At 41.8% G+C, this 24,578-nt stretch overlaps 1 protein-coding gene across 4 annotated transcripts in view; it reads right to left on the reverse strand.

The window, feature by feature from the left end:
* The window catches only part of RASGRP1 (RAS guanyl releasing protein 1), an 88,733-nt gene that overhangs the window by 33,074 nt on the left and 31,081 nt on the right, over nt 1-24,578 (reverse strand). For 3 of the 4 annotated variants that reach the window (XM_074996945.1, XM_074996946.1, XM_074996944.1), the window contains 7 exons: nt 16,359-16,469; nt 13,110-13,167; nt 10,400-10,531; nt 9,028-9,181; nt 3,246-3,419; nt 2,015-2,131; nt 153-428 (listed from right to left, as the gene is read on the reverse strand). In XM_074996945.1, coding sequence (XP_074853046.1) covers nt 153-428; nt 2,015-2,131; nt 3,246-3,419; nt 9,028-9,181; nt 10,400-10,531; nt 13,110-13,167; nt 16,359-16,469 — 1,022 coding nt within the window. Of the gene's footprint in view, nt 1-152; nt 429-2,014; nt 2,132-3,245; nt 3,420-9,027; nt 9,182-10,399; nt 10,532-13,109; nt 13,344-16,358; nt 16,470-24,578 lie in introns of all 4 variants that reach the window. The other variant, XM_074996947.1, reaches the window with a different exon arrangement.

A 24,578-nucleotide genomic window follows, 5' to 3' on the forward strand; every position in this document is an offset into this window, starting at 1 on the left:
GGGCTACTGTATAACCCCTACTGTATCCCAAAACCTTGTGATTCTTTTGTTCATATCAGCTATAAAAAGGTGAATATTTAGCGTTAAATCTTTGAGAAATTCAGGAAAAGACGGTCAAAATAGGCAGTGTTTCTGTGATCTTGTAGGCCTACCGTGAGCAGATGAACAAGATCCTTATTAGCTTCTAAGGGAGGCACCATTTCCTGCAGCTGTATCAGTTCATTTATGTGGTTATACAGAGACTGCAGTTTATGCACATTAATTTTTTGGTCCTCTAGGTAGTTTGGCATTGCCTCGTAAAGGGAGATCAGGTCCTTCAGGTGGACCCCAAGGATTGGGATCTTAAAGTTAGTACACTCATTGTAGGCCCGTCGATAATTGTCATAGTTCCGATAAGATGCGAGCAGCTCTGTCATTTCATTAAACACCTAAAGAAAATCAACAAAGTAGCAAAATTAATCACATTTTCTGCATTCACTATTTTGTTCATGTGAATCTTTTTTTGGTCTCTACAGGTGATACAGGGACAGCCCATGTTATTGTTCGTTGACTTGCTTTTATGCTCCATAAAGCCAAGCCAACAAAGCAATCCTAAAGGTCTGTACTTCTCACTTCAAATTAAACCTAGTTTACAACTGCTTACACAATTATTACTCCCATTTGATAATACTTTTTAAAAAGCAATTTATGGCTATGTCTATACAGCAGCGTTATTTCAGAATAAGCTCTCCTGGAAGAGATTTTCCGGAATAGCTTATTTTGAAATAGGGCATCTACACACAAAGGCTGTGTCTACAAATGCCCACTCAATGAAGCAGTTCAGAACATGACAATGAGGCACTGACATGAATATGCAGTGCCTCATTAGCATAATGGCAGCCGTGCACGATTCAAATTCCTGGTTTCGGAACACACGCTACCTGTGTAGACAGGGGCCTTTTGAAAGGACTCCCCTGACTTCAAAAACCCCTTCTTCCTAAAACCAAATAGGAAGCAGGGGCTTTTGAAGTCAGAGGGGGTCCTTTTGAAAGGCCCCTGTCTACACAGGCGGTGTGCATTCCGAAAGTGGCACTTTTGAATCGCATGTGGCTGCCATTATGCTAATGAGGTGCTGCATATCCATGTCGGTGCCTCATTAGCATCTTCCAAACTGCTTCAAAATGCATACTGAAACAGCGCTCGGTTGTTTCAAAATAGAGTGACCACACACAATAGAGACTATTTTAGATTAGAGCTCCTGGAAGCACTGTATTTTATTTCAGAATAGTCCCTATTCCCTGTCTACACAGCCCCTATTCCAAAATATCTATTTCTGAAGTATCTATTTCCGAATAGGGGCTGTGTGGACAGGGAGTAGGGGCTATTTTGAAATAAGCTGTAGTGCTTCTAGGGGCTTCGTACTAGGAGCTATTCCTCATAGAATGAAGTTTACAGAATTTAAAATAAGCTGTCCACTATTTCCTGTGTAAACACCCTATCAACATTTAAGATTCTGAATCAATCATTCAGGCTACACCTACACTAGAAGCAGCTGTCTACAGAAGTTACTGTCAGAAGAGATGTTCTGACAAAACTTCTGTCAACAGATTGCGTTTACACCTAAAAGCCAGTCAATCTTCTGATCTGCTCTGTTGATAAAACAGCCCCCCACCGTGTCTACACAGCTTTTTTGTTGACAGTTTCTGTTGACAAAATGCATTGTGTGTGTAGGTGTTCCATGAGTTCTTCCAACAAAACCCCAGTCTTGTCTACAAAACTCTAATGTGGCTGTAGTCTTAGATTTTAGCTTCACAAAGTAAGAAGATTTTTAACTAGATAGCCTTGAATATACAGCCTCAAGTCACTAACTCCCCAATCTAAGCCCACCCACTCTTCCATCACCACATATTTGGAATCCTTTAATCTCCAAATGTAATTGGGGGAAAAATAAAAACTGTTTGCCTGAATGTTACCCAGTCTGTATTGCCTAACGTTATCTGAACTGCACGTCTGTCATACCAGGAGCCACACTGACCTTATTGACTTCATGAGGAACATAAGAGCTTGTTTCCTTGAGTCTGGAGATAGAGCTGTGACAGAGTCCTCCAATCACCGCCATTAAAGTATTGAAATTCTGCAACTGGTGGAGCTTCTGCATTGGAAAACAATGTCAATTACTGAAGGTATGAAATTTTGAAATGTAATGCATCAGAACTATTCTTTCCTTTTTAGCTGGGGTCCTAGGTACCGCTGGGCCTATGGCAATCCTAACAATTTCCCTTCTAGCACACCATTCTTGGTTACCATTGTTAAACAGTCTTACTCCATTTTTATATTCAAGCAGCATTCTTGTTTTTTGGGGTGGTATGATGGGGTGGACTAATCCCCAATGCTCCCTACAGGAGGCCTTACCATACCCCATACCAGCGAGAGGAGCAGAACAGAGGCCTTTCTGGCAAGACAGAGTGGCTCTCTCTACGGCAGCAAATCAGGACCCAGAAAGCTGATATAAAAGAAGCTGCTGGGCAAGGGCCAGTCAGCTCCTCACAGGAGCTCGAACAGGCAGGTCTACATGCTGCCTGGGAGACCAGCAGCACTATGAACAGCTCCGACTGCGAGCTGAACCTAGACCTGGACAAGACCCAGGCCCTGTGGCAGGAAACTGGCCGCAGCAGTATAGGAACTGACAGGATTAGTCAAATCCTATCTTCAGAACCCTAAAGACAACCAGAAAAGACCTTACAGAGCACCCTTTGCCACAGAGAGGCACTCACGAATGGGTGAACCCCATTTCAGGTGGTCAGTGAGATCTTCTGTGACACAAAAAGACGTTTTATTCTACTAGCAGTGGGTGTCTCCAAAGAACACCTCTCTTCAGCACATAGGTAAGATTTTAACAATGTTCAATGATCCTCTTCAGGAGACTCTCGAGCCTGCTCTCTTTATCACAGTAATTCTCCAGCAAATAAATCTCTAAATAGTGACACTTCTGGAAGAGGAAGGAAAAGAACAGAGTGGTTCAAAAGGAAATCTAGTTACTTTGAGAAAACAGGTTGGCAATACTGGCTTCCATGGAGAGGTCTACTGCCGTTGAAAATAAAGTGATATGTGAACATTTGTTATAAAAATGGAGATCATTGAATATTCTCCCTCCCAGACGATCCCACTGGGGTGTACAAGAAGTGGTGAAGGAGGAATAATTAAAGAGCTGACAGTTTCAAAGAAAGGACACAAGACAAACACAAAAAGGTCAAAGTGAAACTGACCTGTGCAACATGAATAAATTTAACGAACACTTCAGCCCGAAGCTGGGGTGTTGGCCTACTGAGTACCATGAGTTGTACCCACTGGGAGATACCGTTACAAAGAGCAATGGACCTTTCCATTGTTGGATTCTCCTTTACGCAGCTGTTTACAATGTAATTCTGATAATCTGAGAACTTAAAAACAAAAACAAAATTAAATTTCATCCAGATTTTATACCTGCTATTAAGCCTATGGGCAGATACAGATATTCTTGCTGAATGAAATACAGTGACTTGCTATGTATAATTGGGTGGCCAAACAGTTAGAGACGAAGAGCCAAAACAGTGGTGGATAGAATGTAAAGAGACATGTATTATATATTTATACAGCTATATATCAATATATGGATAGATATATAAAATAAATATAGATCAATATCTAGATATATAAAAATAAATACATAACAGATAGCTTAATGCCCTCTACTTTCCCAGAGAGTCCCACCCATTTTGATGCCAATGACGCCCAGCATTTAATGGCTAAAAGAGCTGCACGAGGCTTGAAAGCCGTGGGTTGGCCACACCTGATCTATAGGGTGGAAATCTCCCCCCACCCTGCAGCTGCAGAGGCAGAGAGGCTTGGGATTGGGAACAAACTGGCAGTCCCCACATGACTGTATGCCAGTGTCAGATAAAGGAAGCAAACCTCTGTTCCACCATGCCTCTGTCCTGTTCCCCCTGCATGCAATAATGCTCAAGAAGCCAGCTCGTGCAAGAGAAAGCTACTTCTTTGACAACCGGAGATCAGTTGAGACTTCCCTTGTTTAAGGGGAGTTCTCTACTGGCCAAATCTGGCCAAAATATATCATGTCCACTTCACATTGCCTGAGTGGCACAAAGCAGCTGTGATTAGCCAAAGAATCCAGCCCATAATCTTTACTATGACTGTTACATGTTCATTAAATGGATTGGTGGCAGAACTCTGTCTCAGTGCTGCCAGTGCATTCCCTTACACTGCTGTGCTTGAAGGCAAAGGAACAGGTATGTTTGTTTGTTTTTTAACTTAAGGGCTGTTAGTTAGCAGCAAACATCTTTTGAATTAAGATCTCTCCAAGGGAGGTTCTCATGGGATAGGTAAGGGATCATGATCTAGAATTCCAGTGCCCAGCAACTCTGGACTTCTACTGTTAGAAGAAAACTCCATCTGTTTTCACTATGCACTCATTCCAAAGGAAACCAACTGACATGAATTAACTAAATATGACAGCCATCCTGTGGTCACCACTCATGCTAACTGCAGAAAGAAAACCTGCTTGATATAAAAGTTTTTAATTTACACTAACCTGCAATATGGGGCTATGCATCTTGAAAAGACCACTCTGGTCTGAGCCATGCACTCAAGCAAGCGTAAGGGAGAAAACAGGAGGTGGGTGAAAAACTTTCCCAGTGGTCCACCAAGCGTAGTGGCAGACTGACAAGGGAACAAGGGTGGGGAGAGATCAGAGGTTGAAAAAAAATACCCAAGAAGTTATTTGAGTAAAAGTGCAGCTGCTTTTACTTCTGGACACTTGAGTACAATTTAGATGTGACGCGTGCGAGGGTATGTGCGCACCTCTTCTCACGTAGTTTTTCAGAGGGACTCCGGTAACTTTACGTAATTAAGTACACCCCATGCCCACACACCCCCAAAGCGGCACTCTTACGCAAGTAACTTTCGGGGTACTTTTTCCACCTCTGGGAGAGAAACAGGGACTCCAATACTGCATTTCCAACTGGGAGGGTCTACAAGCCTCAACTTCAGTCTGGTTTCACGTCTTCGGACACAGTTGAACTCAGTTTGGTAGGAGAAGCACAAGTACTTGTCCCACCTTCAGCAATATCATGGATTCACTTAATGCAGGGGTTCTTAGGCGAAAGTTAGAGTGAAGATCATAGCTCATTCCAGCCTAAGAGACGTAGGTTACTTCTGAGAAAGTAAAATTATCCCTCCATTTTCCCTGTCTTGAGGCTCTGATTCTGATCTCACTTACACTGCTGTAAAGCAAGAGCAATTCCAATGATGTCAACATGATATCAGAATCAAGCCTGTGATTTCTTATTTTATCATACAATTTTCCACAAATTCTTATTCTGTGTGGTTTTTTTTTTAAATAAAAGAGGGGTGGGGTGAGCTGGTACTCAGCCAGCTCCACATTCCCAGCCAATCCCACAGCTGGGGCTGGCAAGGTGCCAGTACTCAATACCAGTACAAAAAAAAACACTGTTCTTATTTAACTTAAATTTAACCATAATATGGTCCAACATGTATGGGAACACCTGCATGTGTTACAACAATCAAGCAAATAATGCTCATGTTTATCAAAGCCACTTTGCTCATCAAAATCAAGACAGAGATATCTGATTCCATCTGTCGCACCAGTGTCCACCTTTCCCGTTTCTTTAAAATGCAGCTATCCTGGAGCAATCCACACTGTGAAAAAAGTTAATTCCACTAGTAAGCCTTTAAGAATAGGAACTGGAAGACATGGATCTGTAACATAAAGCAGTAAGTTGTCAGCTCATAAGGCTACATTATGTTCTTACAGCCTCTCTCGTCTTTCATTTTTTGTTCTTTTTTTTTAAAACTAATAAGAGCTCTCAAGAGTTCAACACCTATGTAAAAAAATGTGATGACATCAGACAACCTGGCTTTGTTCTCTTTGCTAAATTAAAAATTGAAGAAATATTAACACTAATAAGCAGAGTTGCCTCTGAGATTACAGAGTATTCACATCCATTGTTTGAATTTTGGACCAAAGCCAGATTTGGCAATAACATGGAACCCATGCAACTACTCTACAGAGCTGGATAATTTTTCAGTATTTAACTACATAATTATTGCCTTTGTACTGGTTTCAGTATAATAATGAATAAGTTTGATTTGATTATTAGAGCCCTGCACGGATATAAAATTTGTATCCACATCTACACCTGTATCTCCAAAAATGAACTGTGGATATCCACAGATTTGCAGGGCTCTCCTGTCTTGGTTACCAGAAGTTCTCCCTTTTGGAAAAGGCCAGAAGTCTTCTCTACTATAACATTGTATGTTGCACACACGCACGTGTGCACACACACACACACACACACACACACACACACTTTGGAAAAGTTTTGAGCATGAGCTTTCATGGGCACAGACTCACTTCATCAGATGCTCACTAACAGAAAAGTTTTGAGCATGAGCTTTCGTGAGCACAGACATCTGATGAAGTGAGTCTGTGCTCACGAAAGCTCATGCTCAAAACTTTTCTGTTAGTCTATAAGGTGCCACAGGACCCTTCGTTGCTGTTATAGATCCAGACTAACACGGCTACCCCTCCAATACTTGACACTTTGGAAGAATGCTGGTGTCTTTGTTTATTATCAAGATTATTTAGCAAAATTGGAATGGAAAGTAATTTTGCACAGAGCAAATAAACATTAATTTCATTTAGAATAAACAAGCCTTTTCATCTCTGACTTGTATTTGTATTAAGAACAAAACACAGTTCATCTGATCCAAACTGAACAAGTCAAGGGCTGGGTGAAGCAACTGAAAACAGCCTGAACTCAAATGGCCATATGAGAGATCTGTGTTCAAAAGGTCATTTTGGTCTTGCTCTAGCTTGTAGCACTGGAGCAATGATGTTCCAGCTTGGAGCATTTGAGTAACAGTCATTCAGCAGCCCACCTTCGCATTTTTCTCGATAATTATGGTAGGGGGATCTATTAGCCATCCTGTAAAAAGGCTGCATCACACACCTATCTAGGAGAAGGAGTGGAATTCAAATGGTAAAACTGTGGCCCAGAAGGCTGGGGGCACTGAGGAGGTGAAATCTTATAGACATAATTTCAAAGTGCTGACTTCAGAGAGTGTGAAATGAGCGTTATTTTGTGAAATGGAATCTACCACATGTTGTGGTAGTTCACCAGTGTCCTAAAAGTGTCTCATTCTGTGAAAGTCTCTCAAGACTTAGCTGGCTAAGATATTTCAATATTTAGAACCTTTATGGATTATCAGATCCTATAAACAAACACACGTGTTATCCCACCATTCTGTCGCAATTTCATCAAACTCAAAAAGCTCAGCTCTTAAAACCAGTGCCTTTTGAAAAGGTAACACCTTGTGCACACTGGACACGCTCAGGCCGTTTCTACACAGGCCACTTTCTCTGAAAATTTTGGGGAAGAAGGGGCCTCCGGAAGGAGGATTTCCTTCCAGAAGACCCCCCGGGGGCTGCGCTTCTACATGCTGTTTTGGAGTCCGGAAGAGCATCTTCCAGACTCCAAATCATGCAACCTTATGTTAATGACGCATGGGGAATTTACAGCCACACCTCATTAGCATATTTTGGGCTGTTTATTAGCATGCCACAGAAAAAAGTGGCATGTGTAGAAACAGCCTCAGAGACTAAAACACAGGCTTTCACACATTTGGATGGGATGACTAGAAGAAACGGACTGTGGGAAGGGGGACGCATGTGCATGCGTATGAATAAAAAACCAGTCAGGGTAATTAACCTTTGGAACAAACTACCAAGATAAGTGATGAATTTGCTCTCTCACTAGCAAGACTGAATGTTTTTTGTAGTGAAGCTATGAATAATTACACTGGTATTAGTGTTACATCATCTTATTCGCACACTCTCCCGTAACCTGGACAAAATTAGGCTCCTGTAGTAGAGACGCATTCTACAAGGAATTAAATAATCATATTGCTTATGGGATAAAGCACTTTCTTTTCTTAACCAAGGTCCCAGGGAACAATTTTATTAGTTCCTATCACATAGCTAACTAACTGGTTCCTTCATAGTTCTCAGCCAAGCCTGTGACTGTACATCATACTTGTTATTCCCTTTAATCATTAATTATGCGCTGCAAAGAGACTTGAAAATGTTAAGCAGTATGTAACCATTAAGTATTATTACTCCCTAAAGGTAGGAGCCTATGCATAAAAGCATGACTTCAGTCCCCAGGCTGCTAGATTTTGACATAACACATGAGGAGTCATGCACCAGGAGCTTAAAATAAAATGCACTGGTGCATGACTAGGAGAGAGGTTTTGGTTTTTTTTTTTTTTTTGCAATCCTTTCAACTGTGAAACTTACACTTCAGATTCTAGTGCTACCATCCAAAAGATGAGTCTCTTTGTTCTTTTAGCTGAGCACCTTATCTCAGTAGCTTTCAAAACAGTGTTTTACACATTTCCGGGGTGGAGAAAGACTAAACTATACCCACAAATGCCCTGCTCCTCCTTACTGCTTTGAACCTGCAATGCATTCGTTTGTTTGACACATTGAGTACCAAACAATACTGGCCTCTTCCTTGGTATTGTAACAAACTATAAAAAAAACAAGACAGGTTCAGCTCCAATTGACTTGCTTAAAATAAGGTGTTACTTCAATAGGTGAGGGTCCTCCAGGAGCCTTTCAGCAGAAATGCTGCAGTGCCCCTCTGAATACGCCCACAGAGACAGAATAAGGCAGCCTATTTCATGCTGTGTTTTGCTCTCTCCAGTCTCCCTCACCCCCTCCTATGCCACTTCTACAGGCTTAACCACTGTTTTGAGTGAAAGGAGAGAACCTGTTCCTCAGTCTCACCTTCCTGGCCCAACCTTCTGTCTGAATAATACATGGAGGGTCAAAACTGTCTGCCTCATCCACTGCTATCTCACCCAGCCTAATACACACACTTTTTTGGAAAAAAAAAAAATAAGGATTGTGATGGAAGTGAACAGAAAGCTAATCGGTTTTGCTTTTCTAGCCATAAGTTGATCACTTACCGATATTCTTCGGAACGACTTAAATTCAAGGTAGGTGAGGTGGTCTGATAGCTCTTCTGGTTCTAGATGATCGAAGAGAAGTGAGACTTTCCTTTTCTTACTGGTGTTGGGCTTTATCCGCTGTGTAAGCTTTCGGGACCAATCTCGAGAATTTCTTTTTAATAGAAAAGGACAAAGTTTACACTAAAATTGAGCTTGCTTCCTGCAGGAAAATTAAATTTACATTTCCCCCAAAACCTGGCAGCATCAGTTGCATGATTTATTTCAAACGAAAATCCTTGAATGATTGTTCTTTAGATATTCCAATTTCTTCATACTTGTTGTGAATGATGGATATGATGATCACATAAGCATGGTAGTTGAAGTCATGTTTGTCCCAGCATATTACAGAGAAACAGGTGGATATGGTAATTTTTATTTATTTATTTATTTATTACTAGAAGTTGGTCCTATAAAAGATATTATGTCTACAAGCCTATAGAATATTTTAGCATGCATTTTTCAAAGATAGTGAGATTACATTATGGAACAAAATACAGCCATGACGATACCACCTCAGCATTGCTATCTCTAAGTTTCTCCCCAGTTTGCTGTATCCATTAGATCAAGCTTCAGACCCATTACAGTCAATGGCTTCCGACTTCAACAGCAAGAGGATTTGGTCTGTCCACTATACCTTCTAATTGCCCCTTACTGTCTTCTTGGGCAGCTCAACTGAATTTCATATGGAAGCCTATTGTCTATGGCCAGCTATGAATCATGGATCAAATTTTGCTGCCTATTTCTCACCCTCTTCCCAGGAGAAAGCCACATGACGTATATGTAGCTCTAATGCACTCTACTCTTCTAAGTGCTCTGGGCTCTATTCTAGATCAGATAATAAGACCAGCAAAAATACATAAAATAGCATTGGGAATGAGACATAAGGAAATGAACTCTACATTGTTTCCCTTCTGAGTGGAACTTTGGTTTTAAAAACCCCCCAGTTTTCCCTCATGTACACTGACTAAAAATGTGTTCTCTTTTTTGACTGCTCTTTTAAGGAATTAAGCTTTTCTAAATCTTTCTTCACTTTAAGTCTTCTGTGCTCATTAGAGTGAAGTGCATCCTTTGCAGATGCATGAGAGCTCTGCAACAATTATTTTAAACTTAAGCCATAATTCGAAAGTTTTAATAGGACCTGAATTCTCACGTGCTGGCCTTCCTCACACGGTAAATTTCACCCTTAGTAAACTGACATCTTATGCACATTGCTAATATCAGACATTTGGAAACAGTCCTAATCTATATGTTGGAGATTGGTTGCTATTGTTTTAGGGAGTGAGATGACAATACTGTATTGTTTTCCAAACATTTAAACGTTGACACTCACATTTGAGTTGTGTCAATTAGGCGAGAGTGTAACTCCTCACCATTAGCTCTCACCAATTTCTGAAATTCCTCCATGGTGCTCGTTAGATTAGAATCCATTTTGAACATGATCCAGAACTCTGTTATCCAATACCTATTGTGCATAGGAAAACAACAACAACAAAGAATTTTGCTGGTTATTTGTGCAACTGAAATACCAGTAATGCTTCCAGGCAAACATCCAGTCTGACTTATGACTGTTCTCTGTTGGTCACTCAGATTTTAAATTTTGCTTCAAAGTACTTTGTCAAAAGCACCCTGTTCTAGCCAGATAGAGCTGGGGTCTCAATCTTGTGGCCCACAGGACATCTATGGTCCGGAACATACTCACAATCTTACCCAGGAGTGCTGGAGTTGGGCATATCCATCCCCATTCTCCACGCCCCGTTCCCTCTTGCCACCACCCTGTCCTCTTCCCCCATTGTGCCCCAACCCCCCAAGGGACATAGTCTCAAGGGTTACCAGGACACCTGGAGTGAGGTGGCAGCAGGAGCTGGCCCCCTCCCCCTACTTCCCGCAGTGCTTGTTGCCACAGGGAAGTGAAGTAAGTGCACTTACTGAGTGCATTCTGCTTCCCCATGGCTCTTGCTGCTGTGAGGAGTCCAGAGGGGCCCAGCCATTGCTGCCATCTCATGCAAGGCACCTCCTGCTCCCCGCAATAATCCACCAAGCCTCTCTGATGTCTGTTATATCAATATACTCATTTAACACAAGGCAAGCTAGCTCATCCCTCTTACTAGTTAGACTTCTCACATTTGAATACAAACACTTTAAAAACGTGTCACCATTTAGCTGTCTACCATGTTGCCTCATTTTTGGATCCATGTACAGAATAAATTTTGTTATGTGCCTCAAGGCATGTGCAGATGCGCACCACTAATAGAAACACATGCTGTCGGCTGTGGGAGCTCTGCTAATTACCTGGGTGGCACCTCAATCTCTCCTGGGGGAGCAGGGGGGTACTGCCCAAGCACTCAGCTTACAAGGAACACTGCTGCTATTACATGATGTGACTGAATGGGACTCTTTCCTTCGATTGTTTCTCATCAGATCTTACCGATATTTTAACATCTTCAACCCACTCTCCTACTGGGACACAGAGAATCTCTATTTACAGACCCTCCCTTAAGGGCTGCCTTTGCCCAATCCATGTGCTCCTCTGCACCCACTGGCTTTACCCCAGCCCTCAGTTTAAAAACTCTTCTACAAACTTTTTAACCTGGTTCCATTTTGGTTTCAGTGGAGTCCATCCTTCCTGTAAACGCTCCTCATCCCCCAAAAGTTTCCCCCATTCTAACAATACTAAACTCCTCCCAATGCTATTGTCTCATCCACACATTGAAACCCTGAAGTTCACCAGTCTACCTGGCCCTGCAAGTGGAACAGGATGCATTTCAGAGACCACCACCATGAAAGTCCTGGATTTCAATTTCTTACCTAGTAGCCTAAATTTCGCATCCAGGACCTGTCTCCTACCTTACCCCATGTCATCGGTAATGAGATGTACCACGATCAATGGCTCCTCCCCAGCACTATGCATAAGTCTACCTATATGTTACAAGAGATCTGCAACTTTGCACCACGCAGACAAGTCACCATACAGTTCATCACAAACCCATCTGTCTATGTTTCTGATGAATGAATCCTCCATTATTTTAATGCCTGCCTTTTCCTAATGCCTCGAGTTCTCTATTCCGAGAGAGGTATCCTCAGTGCGAGAAGATTCCACAACAACATTTGGAAGGAGAGTCCCAACTACAGTATCATTTCCCTCTGCTCCAGTTGGATGTTCTCCTTCCCTGAGAGTTTCACTCTTCTTAACAGCACAGAGGCTGTCTGGTCAAGGGTTGGACTATTCTACTCTGGCCTGGAAAGTCCTGTCTATGTCCCTCTCTGCCTCCCTCAGCTTCTTCTCCTCCCTTAGCTCCTCCATTTCAGTCACCCTGGTCTCCAAAGCCAGAAATAGAAGTTTTTGGGGGAAACACAATTTAACTTAATAAGCACAAAATATTTCCTGAGAAATAATGCCTTGTACATGAGGCAGTCAGATTGCATGTATTATGTCTCATCTTTCCACTCAGCTTATCTGATTTGTAAACCATGGGCTTGCTATAATAAATTAACATATGTGCTTTCCTGTAGGTGGGTGTACTTGTTAAGGTTACCTGTGCACAATTTGCAAATAGCTGGAAAATTCTGGCTAATGTTGGCTTTTTAAATAGTGATCATTTTATTACTCCAAAAAGGGATACTTCATTAGTGAAAAATGGTCCAGTAATTTGCAAGAGATAGTATGGAATGCATTTATAAGTACACATTGTAGAATCAGTATAATATAATTCACTCAACTTCCAGTGATTTCAACACAATTTGAGGGTGCTTTGGTTTTTGGATGACCATGCTCATAATTATGCACCCATAAAACTGTGTTGAATTCATCTGCTGGTTTTAATGTATTAGCACCAAGATATCTGGGCCATTGCTCATCGATCTGCTTAAGTAAGATGTTAAGGAAGACCACAGAATATCATTCCTCATTTTGAGTGCTAACTTAAGAAAGTGCAATGTCTCTCTTTTTTGTGGCACCACATGACCAGCTTGGACAGCAATTGCTAGCACGTCATTGTATAACTTGATTTATTTCAGAAATATAGTATGCAAAAAATTCTTACCTTACAAAATAGCATATCTTTACACAGAGTACAGAAGATTTCTTTTCTAAAGCATCCAGATATGTAGAGCACAGTTAAGGACAATATGGCGTTTCATGCATGAGCTGAAACCTGGCATCTTCAGCATTTCTTGAGTCATGATCCTATGCTCACTGACTGAGGCCACTGGGAATTTTTCCATTGCCTTCCACCGACCCTGAATCAGAGCTCTGATGCATATTATTCTTCCGAACTCTTTAGTGAAGGACAGATATAAATAGGACAATTATAAATAACACTGATGTATTTCATCAAGCGTGGAAAGGTGTTAGGTAGTTAAATGAACTTTTGCTTTTCAGTTTGCTTCTTGGTAATTTGCTTCCCCATTTTCATTAGAACTTATCCAGTCACACAGCTTGTTAAAATATAAAATAAAAGGTTATAAACACAAGGCTATAAAATAGTACTAAACTCATCAACAACAATCTTTATGAGAAACTGCCCATTAACAGTTGTGATTTACTGGAGATAACATTAGGGAGAAATATTTTTGACATTGGTAATACGTATTAACTGCAGAGAGAACATTTATTTTTATTCTGTAAGTAGTAATTTACAGATATGAAACACAAGTTCAGAAAAATACATTATGGGCATTATGGATATTTTTTCCTGTAGACCTTTTATGCACCACTTCATGAGGTACTCGTATATTTACCCAGCGTGTTTTGGGTGCTTGACTCATTTAAGGGTTTTTTGTTTAGCAAAATAAAAGGAAAATGTACATGCTTTATTTAAATGACTATTTTTCAAAAATAGTTATTTTTATGAAGTTACTTTTTATTTTGGATTTCATAAGAAAGGGATTGTCAAAATTTGTCCATTTAATTTTTTTTAAATGGGAATTCCATCAAGTATATTTTTAACTTCATCCCTATAAACTCTTATAATTTGCCATGTTTTAACAAAAATTGGTTTCCAATAACATTTTCTTGTTTTCAAACCTTACGCAGTGATTCAGATGTGTCAAAACAGAGCACTACTCCACATTTCTCTGTTCTACCTCTCTTCTGTAAAGTTTATTCAAAAGCAACGCTATTCTAGGTTCATCCTATTCCTCTGGCTGATCTTGGTTCACTCTTTCAACATTTTTTCAGCTATGTCAGTTTTGAGGATTGTATTTGATTTGATGATTCTCTTTTCTGTATGGTTTTATGAGACGCAATCCCATTCCAGGCACATTCCATTTTCCTGGCACAACCAAACCCTTTCATTGCTTTAAGTTATGATAAGAGGAAGTTGTACACCAAATTTGGTGTTCCTAGCTCTTACTGTTTAGGAGGAGTTCTTGATCAGACAGACAGACAAACTCTCAAATATACAGCAGATCATGCACTTATTTAAAGAAGATAGTTTCGAGACTGCCAGAGGGTCACATCAAAAATAAATATGACCCAAGTCTACTGCAAATTGACCAGAGATGGTCAGGTAAATATGAGGGATGAAAAGTGGCAGAGTTGGAAATTTAAAGGCAACAAAAACCTCAAGGCCCAGATTAGCTGACCCATTCAAATCTGGTTTATTCCACTACTGGCCCTGCAAATACTTAAATCTGGCTGGAAAGTCTGAGTGAGTGAAATTTAAAATTTGACAAATGAATTACTTCCTTAACTACAGACCACATCTTCACTGTGAAGTTGGGCAAATAATGAGGAGAGGCTGAGAGATTTGGGCTTGCTTAGTTTACAGAAGAGAAGATTGAGGGGTGATTTAATAGAAGCCTTCAACTTCCTGAAGGAGAGCTCTAAAGAGGATAGTGAGAAACTGTTCTCAGAGGTGTCAGATAACAAGGAGCAATGGTCTGAAGTTACAGAAGAAAAGGAGTAGGTTGGATATTAGGAAAAGCTACTTCACCAGGAAGGTGGTGAAGCAATCGAATGCGCTGCCTAGAGACACAGTGGATTCTGCATCCCTAGAGGTTTTTAAGTTCTGGCTTGACAAGGTCCTGGTTGGGATGACTTAGATGGGGTTGATCCTGCTTGAAGCAGGAGGCCTTTAGAATTGACCACATGACATATATTTGGGTTGGTGTGGAATCAAGTCCCCTTTGTTTCTACTACTGTACAGCAAGCCTCCTCCCACACACTTCATATATAGATAGGTCTTTACTAGTGACAGACCTAACTTTGCACTTCCATACAAAGGTACTCCTCCAGTTGTAGGTGACCATTGTTACTAGCTGTTGAAAGGAAGGACTATTTTCTTGACAAGACGAGGAAAACTGCCTCTGTAAATCAGCTGTTTGGTTGGTTTACATTGTAAATGGGAGGGACTTCATGTAAGAAGCAGAAGAATTGAGCTTCGTATCTTGTTATTTCTGAGGAAATGCAGGACCTTAAATTAAATGCTACTTATTGTATGCTCCAAAAAGTAACTGCTCATATCTTGGATGCTGAATATTGTATGTGTCTACAGCAGTCTGACTACTCATGGCAGACCTGTTTTGCACAGCTATGGTAAATGAAAGCCAACAAAATTAGAGCTTTGGGTGGAAGTACTAAATAAAACAAATTGTAACAAGTAAATGCCTGACTCATAGGTTCTTGGTATCTCTCAAGATTGGTTCCTAACTATGTTATACTCCATTAATTATAAACAAGCATTCAATAAAGCTAATAGCATTAGGCAGAATCTTCCACAGCTAAGAATTCTCTAGACAATGACAGCAGTTCTGCCAGTATTCATACTCTTAGCATCTTTTTTAGGTGCCTCAGATAAGCAACATACTCATTTCACAAGGCTTTCGAGTCCCTAAAACACTGTAATTATACTAAGAATTGTTTTAAAAATTAACCACTTCATTTTCTGAACATTTTAACTTTAATTTGAAGGGAGCAGGTAATCCAAGTTTTAGTGCATATCTTTCAATGATTTTCAGACATACACTATGTTACCATATTATGAAGATCTTTCTGTACATAAATAATTACAAATACTGGGTCTGAGACTGCAACTGCCATATAATCTGTTGGAAAGGTTTCTCCATATACCTTCAACCCTAGATCATTAATAATATCTTCCCAGTTTGTTTTAAAATATAGAGTTTTCTTTGAGCACTAAATTTAGCCCTTCATTCAACATGAGATGTAGAGGTAAATGCACCAAATTATTAATATAAACCTACAGATTGTATACACTTTACTTACCATTCTGTCAGTGTACTTCTATATTACCTTACCTTAATAACTACAGGTGGTGAGCATTATAAAGGATATAGATCAATTAGTTTTTGGAGCAGGTCCTGAGAGGGCATAACAACTCTGTGCATGGTCAGTGTTATCTGTAGCAGCTGGTTGTTTTGACACAGGTTTCCCTCTGCATCTGAAATGTTACATGAAGCACTCATATCAGGAGCATGAAGACTTGTCATACAAGACAATAGGTTTTATTCAGCTTTCCTGTTTACTTAAGTGACATCAGAGACAGTAGCTGCTCTGTTGCATCAGTGGGATGAGATTACTTTGCAGGCAAAGATGTGTAGAAACAATATGTACTTGCATAGAATATTTCATCCAAGGATCTGGAAGCCTTTTACAAAGATTTGTTCAATCTCAAAACATACTGCAGAGGTACACTAGAAGAACTGCCCCAATCCAGAAAGTACTTTAGCACATGTTCAATTTTAAGCAAATGAGTATAAACAGTGAAACAAACAGATACACTATTAGGTTAAGTGAACTATACAAATCAAACAGTGAAGTGATAGCAGAACTTGGTGGAGGTCTCAACAGTCAGATCTTTAAATGGGCACATGCAGTTTCCTGCACACCTGACTTGCATGCAAAAGACCCTGAAGTACCCACAGATGTCTGGACTTACAGTTGCATTCAACCATGTATGCACAATTTTAATAGGAGTGTGTACATTAGGAGGCTCCCAAAGTCTTAACACAAGTTTTTTTTCACTTTACGCATTGCACTGGCTGTGCTAATATTAGTTTTTAGATAGAAATTTGAGTTTCCCATATTTATACATGTTTAAATTAACATTATAGTAAATTTGTTACATAAATGCAAACAATTACGGAGTATTTTATAAATATTTACAGAAGACAGAGAGGTAGTGGTAAGGTTAATCTGCCAAAAAACGCTATCATGAAGAGGCAGATCTCAGGCAAGGGTTTTGGTACTCTCAGACAAGAAGGTGCCAACTAGAGAAGGTGCACTCCAGATCTTAAATCTCTCCCACTGATGAAAAATCTAGAATGAGAAGCATTCCTATGTCTTTCCCTATGGCAAAAATGAGCCTTTTTTCCACTGTATTGGAGGTGTACATCAAAGATAGGAAAAGAAAACTTCTTCAGCCTTGGTGCCTCAGTATGATCACTTCAATGAAGATTTCTGTATTACGGCTCTCCCTGTGCTGAATACAGGATGTCTACCAGATAACAAATGAATCATCATTTTGTAGCCAATGTGTATTGAGTCTGGAAACATCCTAGAACTTCTCCCTAACCTCTCTAAGTCAATTTAGGGTCCTTTTAACCTTGTGGAATTTTGAATCATTTCCCAGTTTTTCCTGAATGTATTTATGCTGCTTATTTCAGTGGTTGGCTATGAGAGCATGTTCATAACACAGCACCCATAAAGAGTTTAAAGTGGCTCAGAAGGTGCTAATTAACTTAGCAGGCTACACCTGGAGGGAGACTTTGGCTTCACTAACATGTACTAATTGAAGATGGAGCCCATTGGGGCAGCTGTAGGCAGGGCCTGTAGAAAACCATAATGGGTGAACAGAAGGTGGCTACAGCATGAAAAATGGTAGTCACTTTCTGGGTATAGAGAGGAGAGGGGAAAAAAGAACACGTAGTGGGAAAACAGAAGCCCTAGAATCCTGGCTTGGAGGGAAAGGGATGACTCACTTACGAGCTGGAGAAGAAAGCCTGTGGTGGACAGAATGTGAAGAAGCCTAAGAAATGGCAGCAAGGGTTGAGACAGTATGGAACTTCGCTGTTGATTGCAGAGTCTTTAGGTTGGAACCCAGAGTTATGGACAGGCAGTGGTTCCCCTACCAGTTGCTGTGGAGGTGCTATAGTTTCGAATGCAAAGACTCACTGGGAATGGCACCTGGTCAAGTGTCAGAGGTGTAGCCATGTTAGTCTCTCTGTTCAAAAAGAATGAGAAGTCCTGTGGCACCTTATAGACAAACAGATTTTTTGGAGCGTAAGCTTTCATGGGCAAAGACCTGCTTTGTGCCATGCACCTAGACAGCTACTGAAGTGAGACCTTTACCACAGAAGGCGGGAGAGTGTATAGTGACCTGGCCGGTATACCAAGCCATAGAGCACTGCAATTCCTAGATAGCAAGACAGGCCATAGCATGAGTGAGCGAAGGAAGGGAGTGTGAAACTGGGCAGAGCTAATCCCCAGATGCAAGCACAATGGTGAGCAACTCCTCTTCTGCTGGTTTTGACATACTGTTGCATATTTTGTTTCTTGTGCCATTTTTTGGGATTACACTGTCCAAATGTTTACACAGTAGTTCCTTTTTTAACCTCTGTTTGATTATATATTATTTTAGAATTAATAGCCGTCTTCATTTTTAATGACGCATTAATTTTCTTAGAGCGTAACTTAGTCCAGATCCTTGGTTGCTCCTCTGGCAGCAAAACAGGGGCAGAAGAGGAGTGACCAGCCACCAGAGGATTTGCCTTGTTAAGGAGACATTAGGTGGCATAAATCAGAGAGTTTGAATTATACTTTCCTAACCCACCTGGTACAGAGAGAGTACTGAAAAGACAGGAAGAGGTGTGACTGCTGCATTCTGGCAACCCTGCATCAATTACTGCCAGTGTCACTCTCACAATGAGCTAATTTGAATAAGGGGCTGAGCTAGCTCCATTCCCCCCAAGATAAAAGAAAGGCATTAGAATTTTCTTTATCTTTAGAGAGCTGCATCTCTTCTTTGACTCTTTTGACAGGTTCAAGAGGAAAAACCTTAGCAGACAGCTTTAAGGAAGATAAGTTGAAACAAGCCAAATAACAGCACACCTCTGTTAAATGGGCTGTGAGAGCGTACAGGTGCACTCGCCACAAATGCGAAGCAGTGAACATTCTGGTATGCAGATAAAAGAATGGCAACCACTCTGAACTGTCTATGACTATAGGAGAAACACAGCTGACATAACATACCTGGACCTCAACAAGGTTCTGACACAGTCCCAACTGACTTTCTAATAAGCAAGCTGGAGAAACGAAGGCTCGACAGAACTACCATTACATAGATACATAACTGACTAAACAGTCACAAACAACATCCATTAATAGATGGATGTCCAGTTGGAGAGGACTCGTGGAATTCCACGAGAATTTGTTCTGGGCCTGGCCTGCCACATCTTTATTAGAACTGGGTTAGACCAAAGGTCTTTCTAGCCCAGTACCCTGTCTTCTGACAATGGCCAATGCCAGATGCCCTAGAGGGAGTGAACAAAACAGGTAATGATCAAGTGATCCCTCTCCTCTGACAAACAGAGGCTAGGGACACCATTCCAACCCTCCTGGCTAGTAAGTATTGATGGACCTAAATTCATGAAAGTTATCCAGTTCTTTTTTGAACCCAGTTCTTCACATCATCTTCTGGCAAGGAGTTCCACAGGTTGACTGTGCACCATGTGAAGAAAACTTTTCTTTAATTTGTTTCAAATCTGCTACCTATCAACTTCATTTTTGAGAGCCCTAGTTCTTATGTTATGGAAACAAGTAAACAACTTCTGCTTATTCACTTTCTCCACACCATTCGTGATTTTATAGCTCTCTATCACATTCCCCAATTAGTCTCTTCTTGCTAAGATGAAAAGTCCCAATGGTTTTTAATCTCTCTTCATATGACACCTGTTCCAAAGCCTTAACAATTTTTGTTGCCCTTTTCTGAACCTCTTCTAATGCCAGGATATCTTTTGGTCCTGATAACTTTTTCCTATTAAGTTTATCAATTTGTTCCAAACTCTCCTCTAATGACACAACAATCTGGGACAGCTCCTCAGATCACCTAAAAAGAATGGCTCAGGTCTGGGAATCTAACTGTATTTCTAAACACACAATCTGCAGAGTTTGTTACAAGGATCCTTCTTTGGGCAGGGGGCTGGACTCAATGACTTCCTGAGATCTCTTCCAATCCATGACTCTAAGGCCATGAATAGGGCAACCATATCTCCCTGTTCCAAATACGGGACAGGGAGATACGGTGGCGGGGGGGTGGTGAGGGGGGAGGAGGAGAAGGAGAAGAGCAGCTCCTCCTGGCTGCCCCAAGCCCTGGAGCTGGCACTTCCCCTCGGCCCCAGGGGAGCAGCAGGCGCTCCTGGCCCTGGAGTCCTGGGAAAGCGGCAGCCGCGGGCACTCCCAGCCTCATGCCCAGGCCCTGAGGGCCTAAATACGGGACAATCTGTCCCTTTTTAAAAATAACTCTGGACACCTTTTTGGCATCGCAAATACAGAACCATCCCACAGAATACAGGATGGATGGTCACCCTAGCCATGAACAAAGTACGCTGACCCACAGATCCTGTAGCACACACTTTGTTAGTGACTCCTCTCTATACGTACTGAAGCCCTCTCCCACTCAACATCACCCTCACCACACACAGGCACACTATGTGTACCTTAAAAGGCAATTGCAGGACTGGCTTTTTAGCTGCCAAAGCCTTCAGATCCTGTTTGCTGAAGTCTTAATCACAAGCATCTCTGAGCTCTGGTCTGCTGTCAAATCCAGTCTGAGAACTGCCACATGACAGTTTGGAATCTTATTCTTTGGACTGTTTTGTATGACAGCTCCCGGGTCAACTCCTCATACAGATTTCAAAGCATCTACAATGGTCTCAAAATATTTAATTCTGTGTGTGAACCAGTAATAACTCCACAGACTAAGAAGTGTGCTCAGGTGCTTAGCAGCTCTGGGAACAAGGGCACTTTTATTTATGAGCCTTAATAATCTATCTTCATGGAATTTATGGAGCCAGTGAGTATCATCTTCTTCAATCAATCCCTGTTGTGAGAGCAAGTTTGCATGTTTCCACATGCATTTGAACCATGAGCAGTTTATTTTTCACGTTTATAAAGTTGAAAGCTTCTTGAGACTCATTTTCATTTCCGCTTCTATACCTGTTACTAACCACACACCCTGCTAAGCAAAACCACTGGGCTGAGTACTAAATATATTGGAATAAGTGCATGTCAGTGCTCTATCATTTTACATTAGGGTACTACTGCAAAATAGTGTACATGTGTTAGTTTTGTTTCACAGTATTTTTTTTTAAAAGGAATGAAAGCACGGTGGCTGTAAAATACTTATGCTATGTAGAGGTAGGACTTTTTCAACCTGGAAGTATGCTACTCAAATGAGCAGAAAAAGTGGAAAATTCTAATCTAGATCTGTTTGTGACTCAGCCCCCCATCAAAGACATCTAGTCATCAATAACAAGAACATCTTCAGAAAGAGAAATTTCTTTCACCATGTCCTGAAGGCTCTGGGCTCCCAGGGGCTCAGAAGGAGTATGTTATGTTCCACACTTATGATCCCTCTCTTGAGGCCTGACTGCCAGTTCACAAGAATGCACGGGATTAACTGAAATCTTTTACAGAGGGAAAGCCTACTGGTCATATTTGGGGCTGGAGGTTTCATACCTAGCATCTTTATCTACAGGGTTTACTATTTATCACTTTGGTATCTAAAGCGTATTCTGAAGTGAATCAGAAACTAATACAGCCGTGGAACAGTCATGTCACAAGCTCTCAGCAACCAAACCACTAAGAATAGCTTTTCTCGAGTACCTGAAGTATCCTACTAGTTCTTAAAAGGCATCATCTTAGGCTATGTCTACACTATGAGATAAATCTGAATTTATTAAAATCGATTTTGTAACATTAGGTTGTATAAATTCAAATTTGAGTACCCTCATGACCCCATTAATTCCCCACAAAGGTTTCGGCTTCCCATTTCACTACACTGAGTTGTCCAATGTGGGGGATGGAGCTCATCAGATTTCAACAGGTAGTGTTGCTCAGACAGGGGCAGGACATGCCAGCCCTGACTGACTGACTGACTGTATGGGGGCTGGCACCCCTCATTGCCTTGGGGGAGTGTGGGCCCTGTGGCTGCTGTGCCAATTGACATGGTCCCCACCACAGCAGCAAGCCAGCTGATGTGGATCCAGAACCAGTTGACATGGTTCCCTGCTGCCCCATGGCAGCAAGCCCCTAAAAATTTTTAGGGGTGAGGGTCTGTGGCAGCAAGCCCCCAAAAATCTTTGGGCATGGGAGAGACATCCCCTGGGTGGCAGGAAGCCCTCGAAAATCTTAGGCCCCTGGAAGACTTCCAGCCGGTGGCAGCAAGCCTCTGACAGTCTCTCCCATCTTTGGAGCCCTCACTGCGCACAAGCCAGGACATGGTGCTGCCTGGCAGCATGGTCAGCGCTGAACAGTAGGAACGTCCTTTTATTGGGTCAGGGGCTAGCCACATGATGTGGTTGGGCATGGGAAAGATCCTGACTGCTTGATGACTGTGGGGGTGGGAGGGAAGGCCTCTGCACAACTGTAAACCACAGTAAAGAACTTCTCAGCATCTCATACAAGCATGACCTTCCATCAACAAGCTAGCTGCCACGATGGGCACGTGGTGCCAGCCTGAAAAACAAATCCAAGTGCTCAGCTTGCTGAGATAGAGAAGAACCATAAACTCCATGTTGGGGCTATTTTTAATGGGTAGATGAGCTCACAGCACTGATAGCAAAGAAAAGTTTCTCAGCCTCTCTTATAAGCATGATCCCACAACCATGGGCTTCCTGGTGCTGAATTCAAATTCGCAGGCTTCCTGTAACCTAATTTGTGCACATCTGAGCCGTGTCTACACGTGCACGCTACTTCGAAGTAGCGGCACTAACTTCGAAATAGCGCCCGTCACGGCTACACGCGCCAGGCGCTATTTCGAAGTTAACTTCAACGTTAGGCGGCGAGACGTCGAAGTCGCTAACCCCATGAGGGGATAGGAATAGCGCCCTACTTCGACGTTCAATGTCGAAGTAGGGACCGTGTAGTCGTTGCGCGTCCCGCAACTTCGAAATAGCGGGGTCCGCCATGGCGACCATCAGCTGAGGGGTTGAGAGACGCTCTCTCTCGAGCCCCTGCGGGGCTCTATGGTCACCGTGGGCAGCAGCCCTTAGCCCAGGGCTTCTGGCTGCTGCTGCGGCAGCTGAGGATGCATGCTGCAGGCAGAGGGTCTGCAACCAGTTGTCAGCTCTGTGTATTTTGTGTTGTTTAGTACAACTGTGTCTGGCAGGGGCCCTTTAAGGGAGCGGCTTGCTGTTGAGTCTGCCCTGTGACCCTGTCTGCAGCTGTGCCTGGCACCCTTATTTCGATGTGTGCTACTTTGGCGTGTAGATGTTCCCTCGCAGCGCCTATTTCGATGTGGTGCCGCGCAACGTCGAAGTTGAACGTCGACGTTGCCAGCCCTGGAGGACGTGTAGACGTTATTCATCAAAATAGCCTATTTCGATGTTGCTACATCGAAATAAGCTATTTCGATGTAGGCTTCACGTGTAGACGTAGCCCTGGAGAGCAGCCAGAAATGAAATGAAATGAAATGAAAGCAGCCAGAGCAGAGGACTGTGGGGCATTATGCGATAGAAACAGGACAGCTCTGGAAGTTAATGAAGTCTATTACTAGACAGGGCGTTTCCACAACAGCCTTAATTCAAACTTTTAAATTTGAACTTGACGCTACACCCAGCTGGTTTCAATGATGTTACATCAACCTTAGCTCTCCCTAAAGTGGTATTTACTAATGGTATTTACAGTGAAGACAGTGACACTGCAAAATCGAGCTAACTGTCTTAAATTCAACTTTATCATGTTGTGTAGACAGAGCGAGAACATGCTGCAAGTAACTAAACCAAAATCACAGACAGCTGTATTAAGCTCCCCCTTGGTCACCTTCACAGTACTACTTGTGAAGGCTTAAATAGCCATTTCTCAACAGTGGCCCCATATTATCCTAGAAGTGTAGTGTTACAAATGTTGACCCCACATGATAATTAAAACAGCATACCTCTATAACATATGTGGGAGAATCGAAGTGCTAAAAAAACCTGTATATCAAAAATCATAAGGAGCCATGCACAGGCATCTAAAATAAATATGGAGGCTTATTCTGGAGGTCAGAGAACTTACATCCTACTCATGCCTATTGTATTGTACCTCTGCTCCAGACAGCTTCAGCGGAACTTTAGAAATGGTAAAAACAACCCAAGTCAGAAGGAGCTACTGGCATGAGTTCTACAATTGTCTTGCCTCCAAAGGTACGGTTCACTATGTCTTCTTTAGCTGTCAGCCCCACAGCTAGCGTTATAGGCATCCAGATTCTTATGCTGTCGCATCAGTTTTAAATAGATCTCAGGTAAAAACTCCCTAGTCTCAATGCATAATGTGAGGCACCATCAGA

This window comes from Carettochelys insculpta, chromosome 6 (assembly GCF_033958435.1).
Source record: "Carettochelys insculpta isolate YL-2023 chromosome 6, ASM3395843v1, whole genome shotgun sequence".
In the NCBI taxonomy this organism is placed as follows: Eukaryota; Metazoa; Chordata; order Testudines; family Carettochelyidae; genus Carettochelys; species Carettochelys insculpta.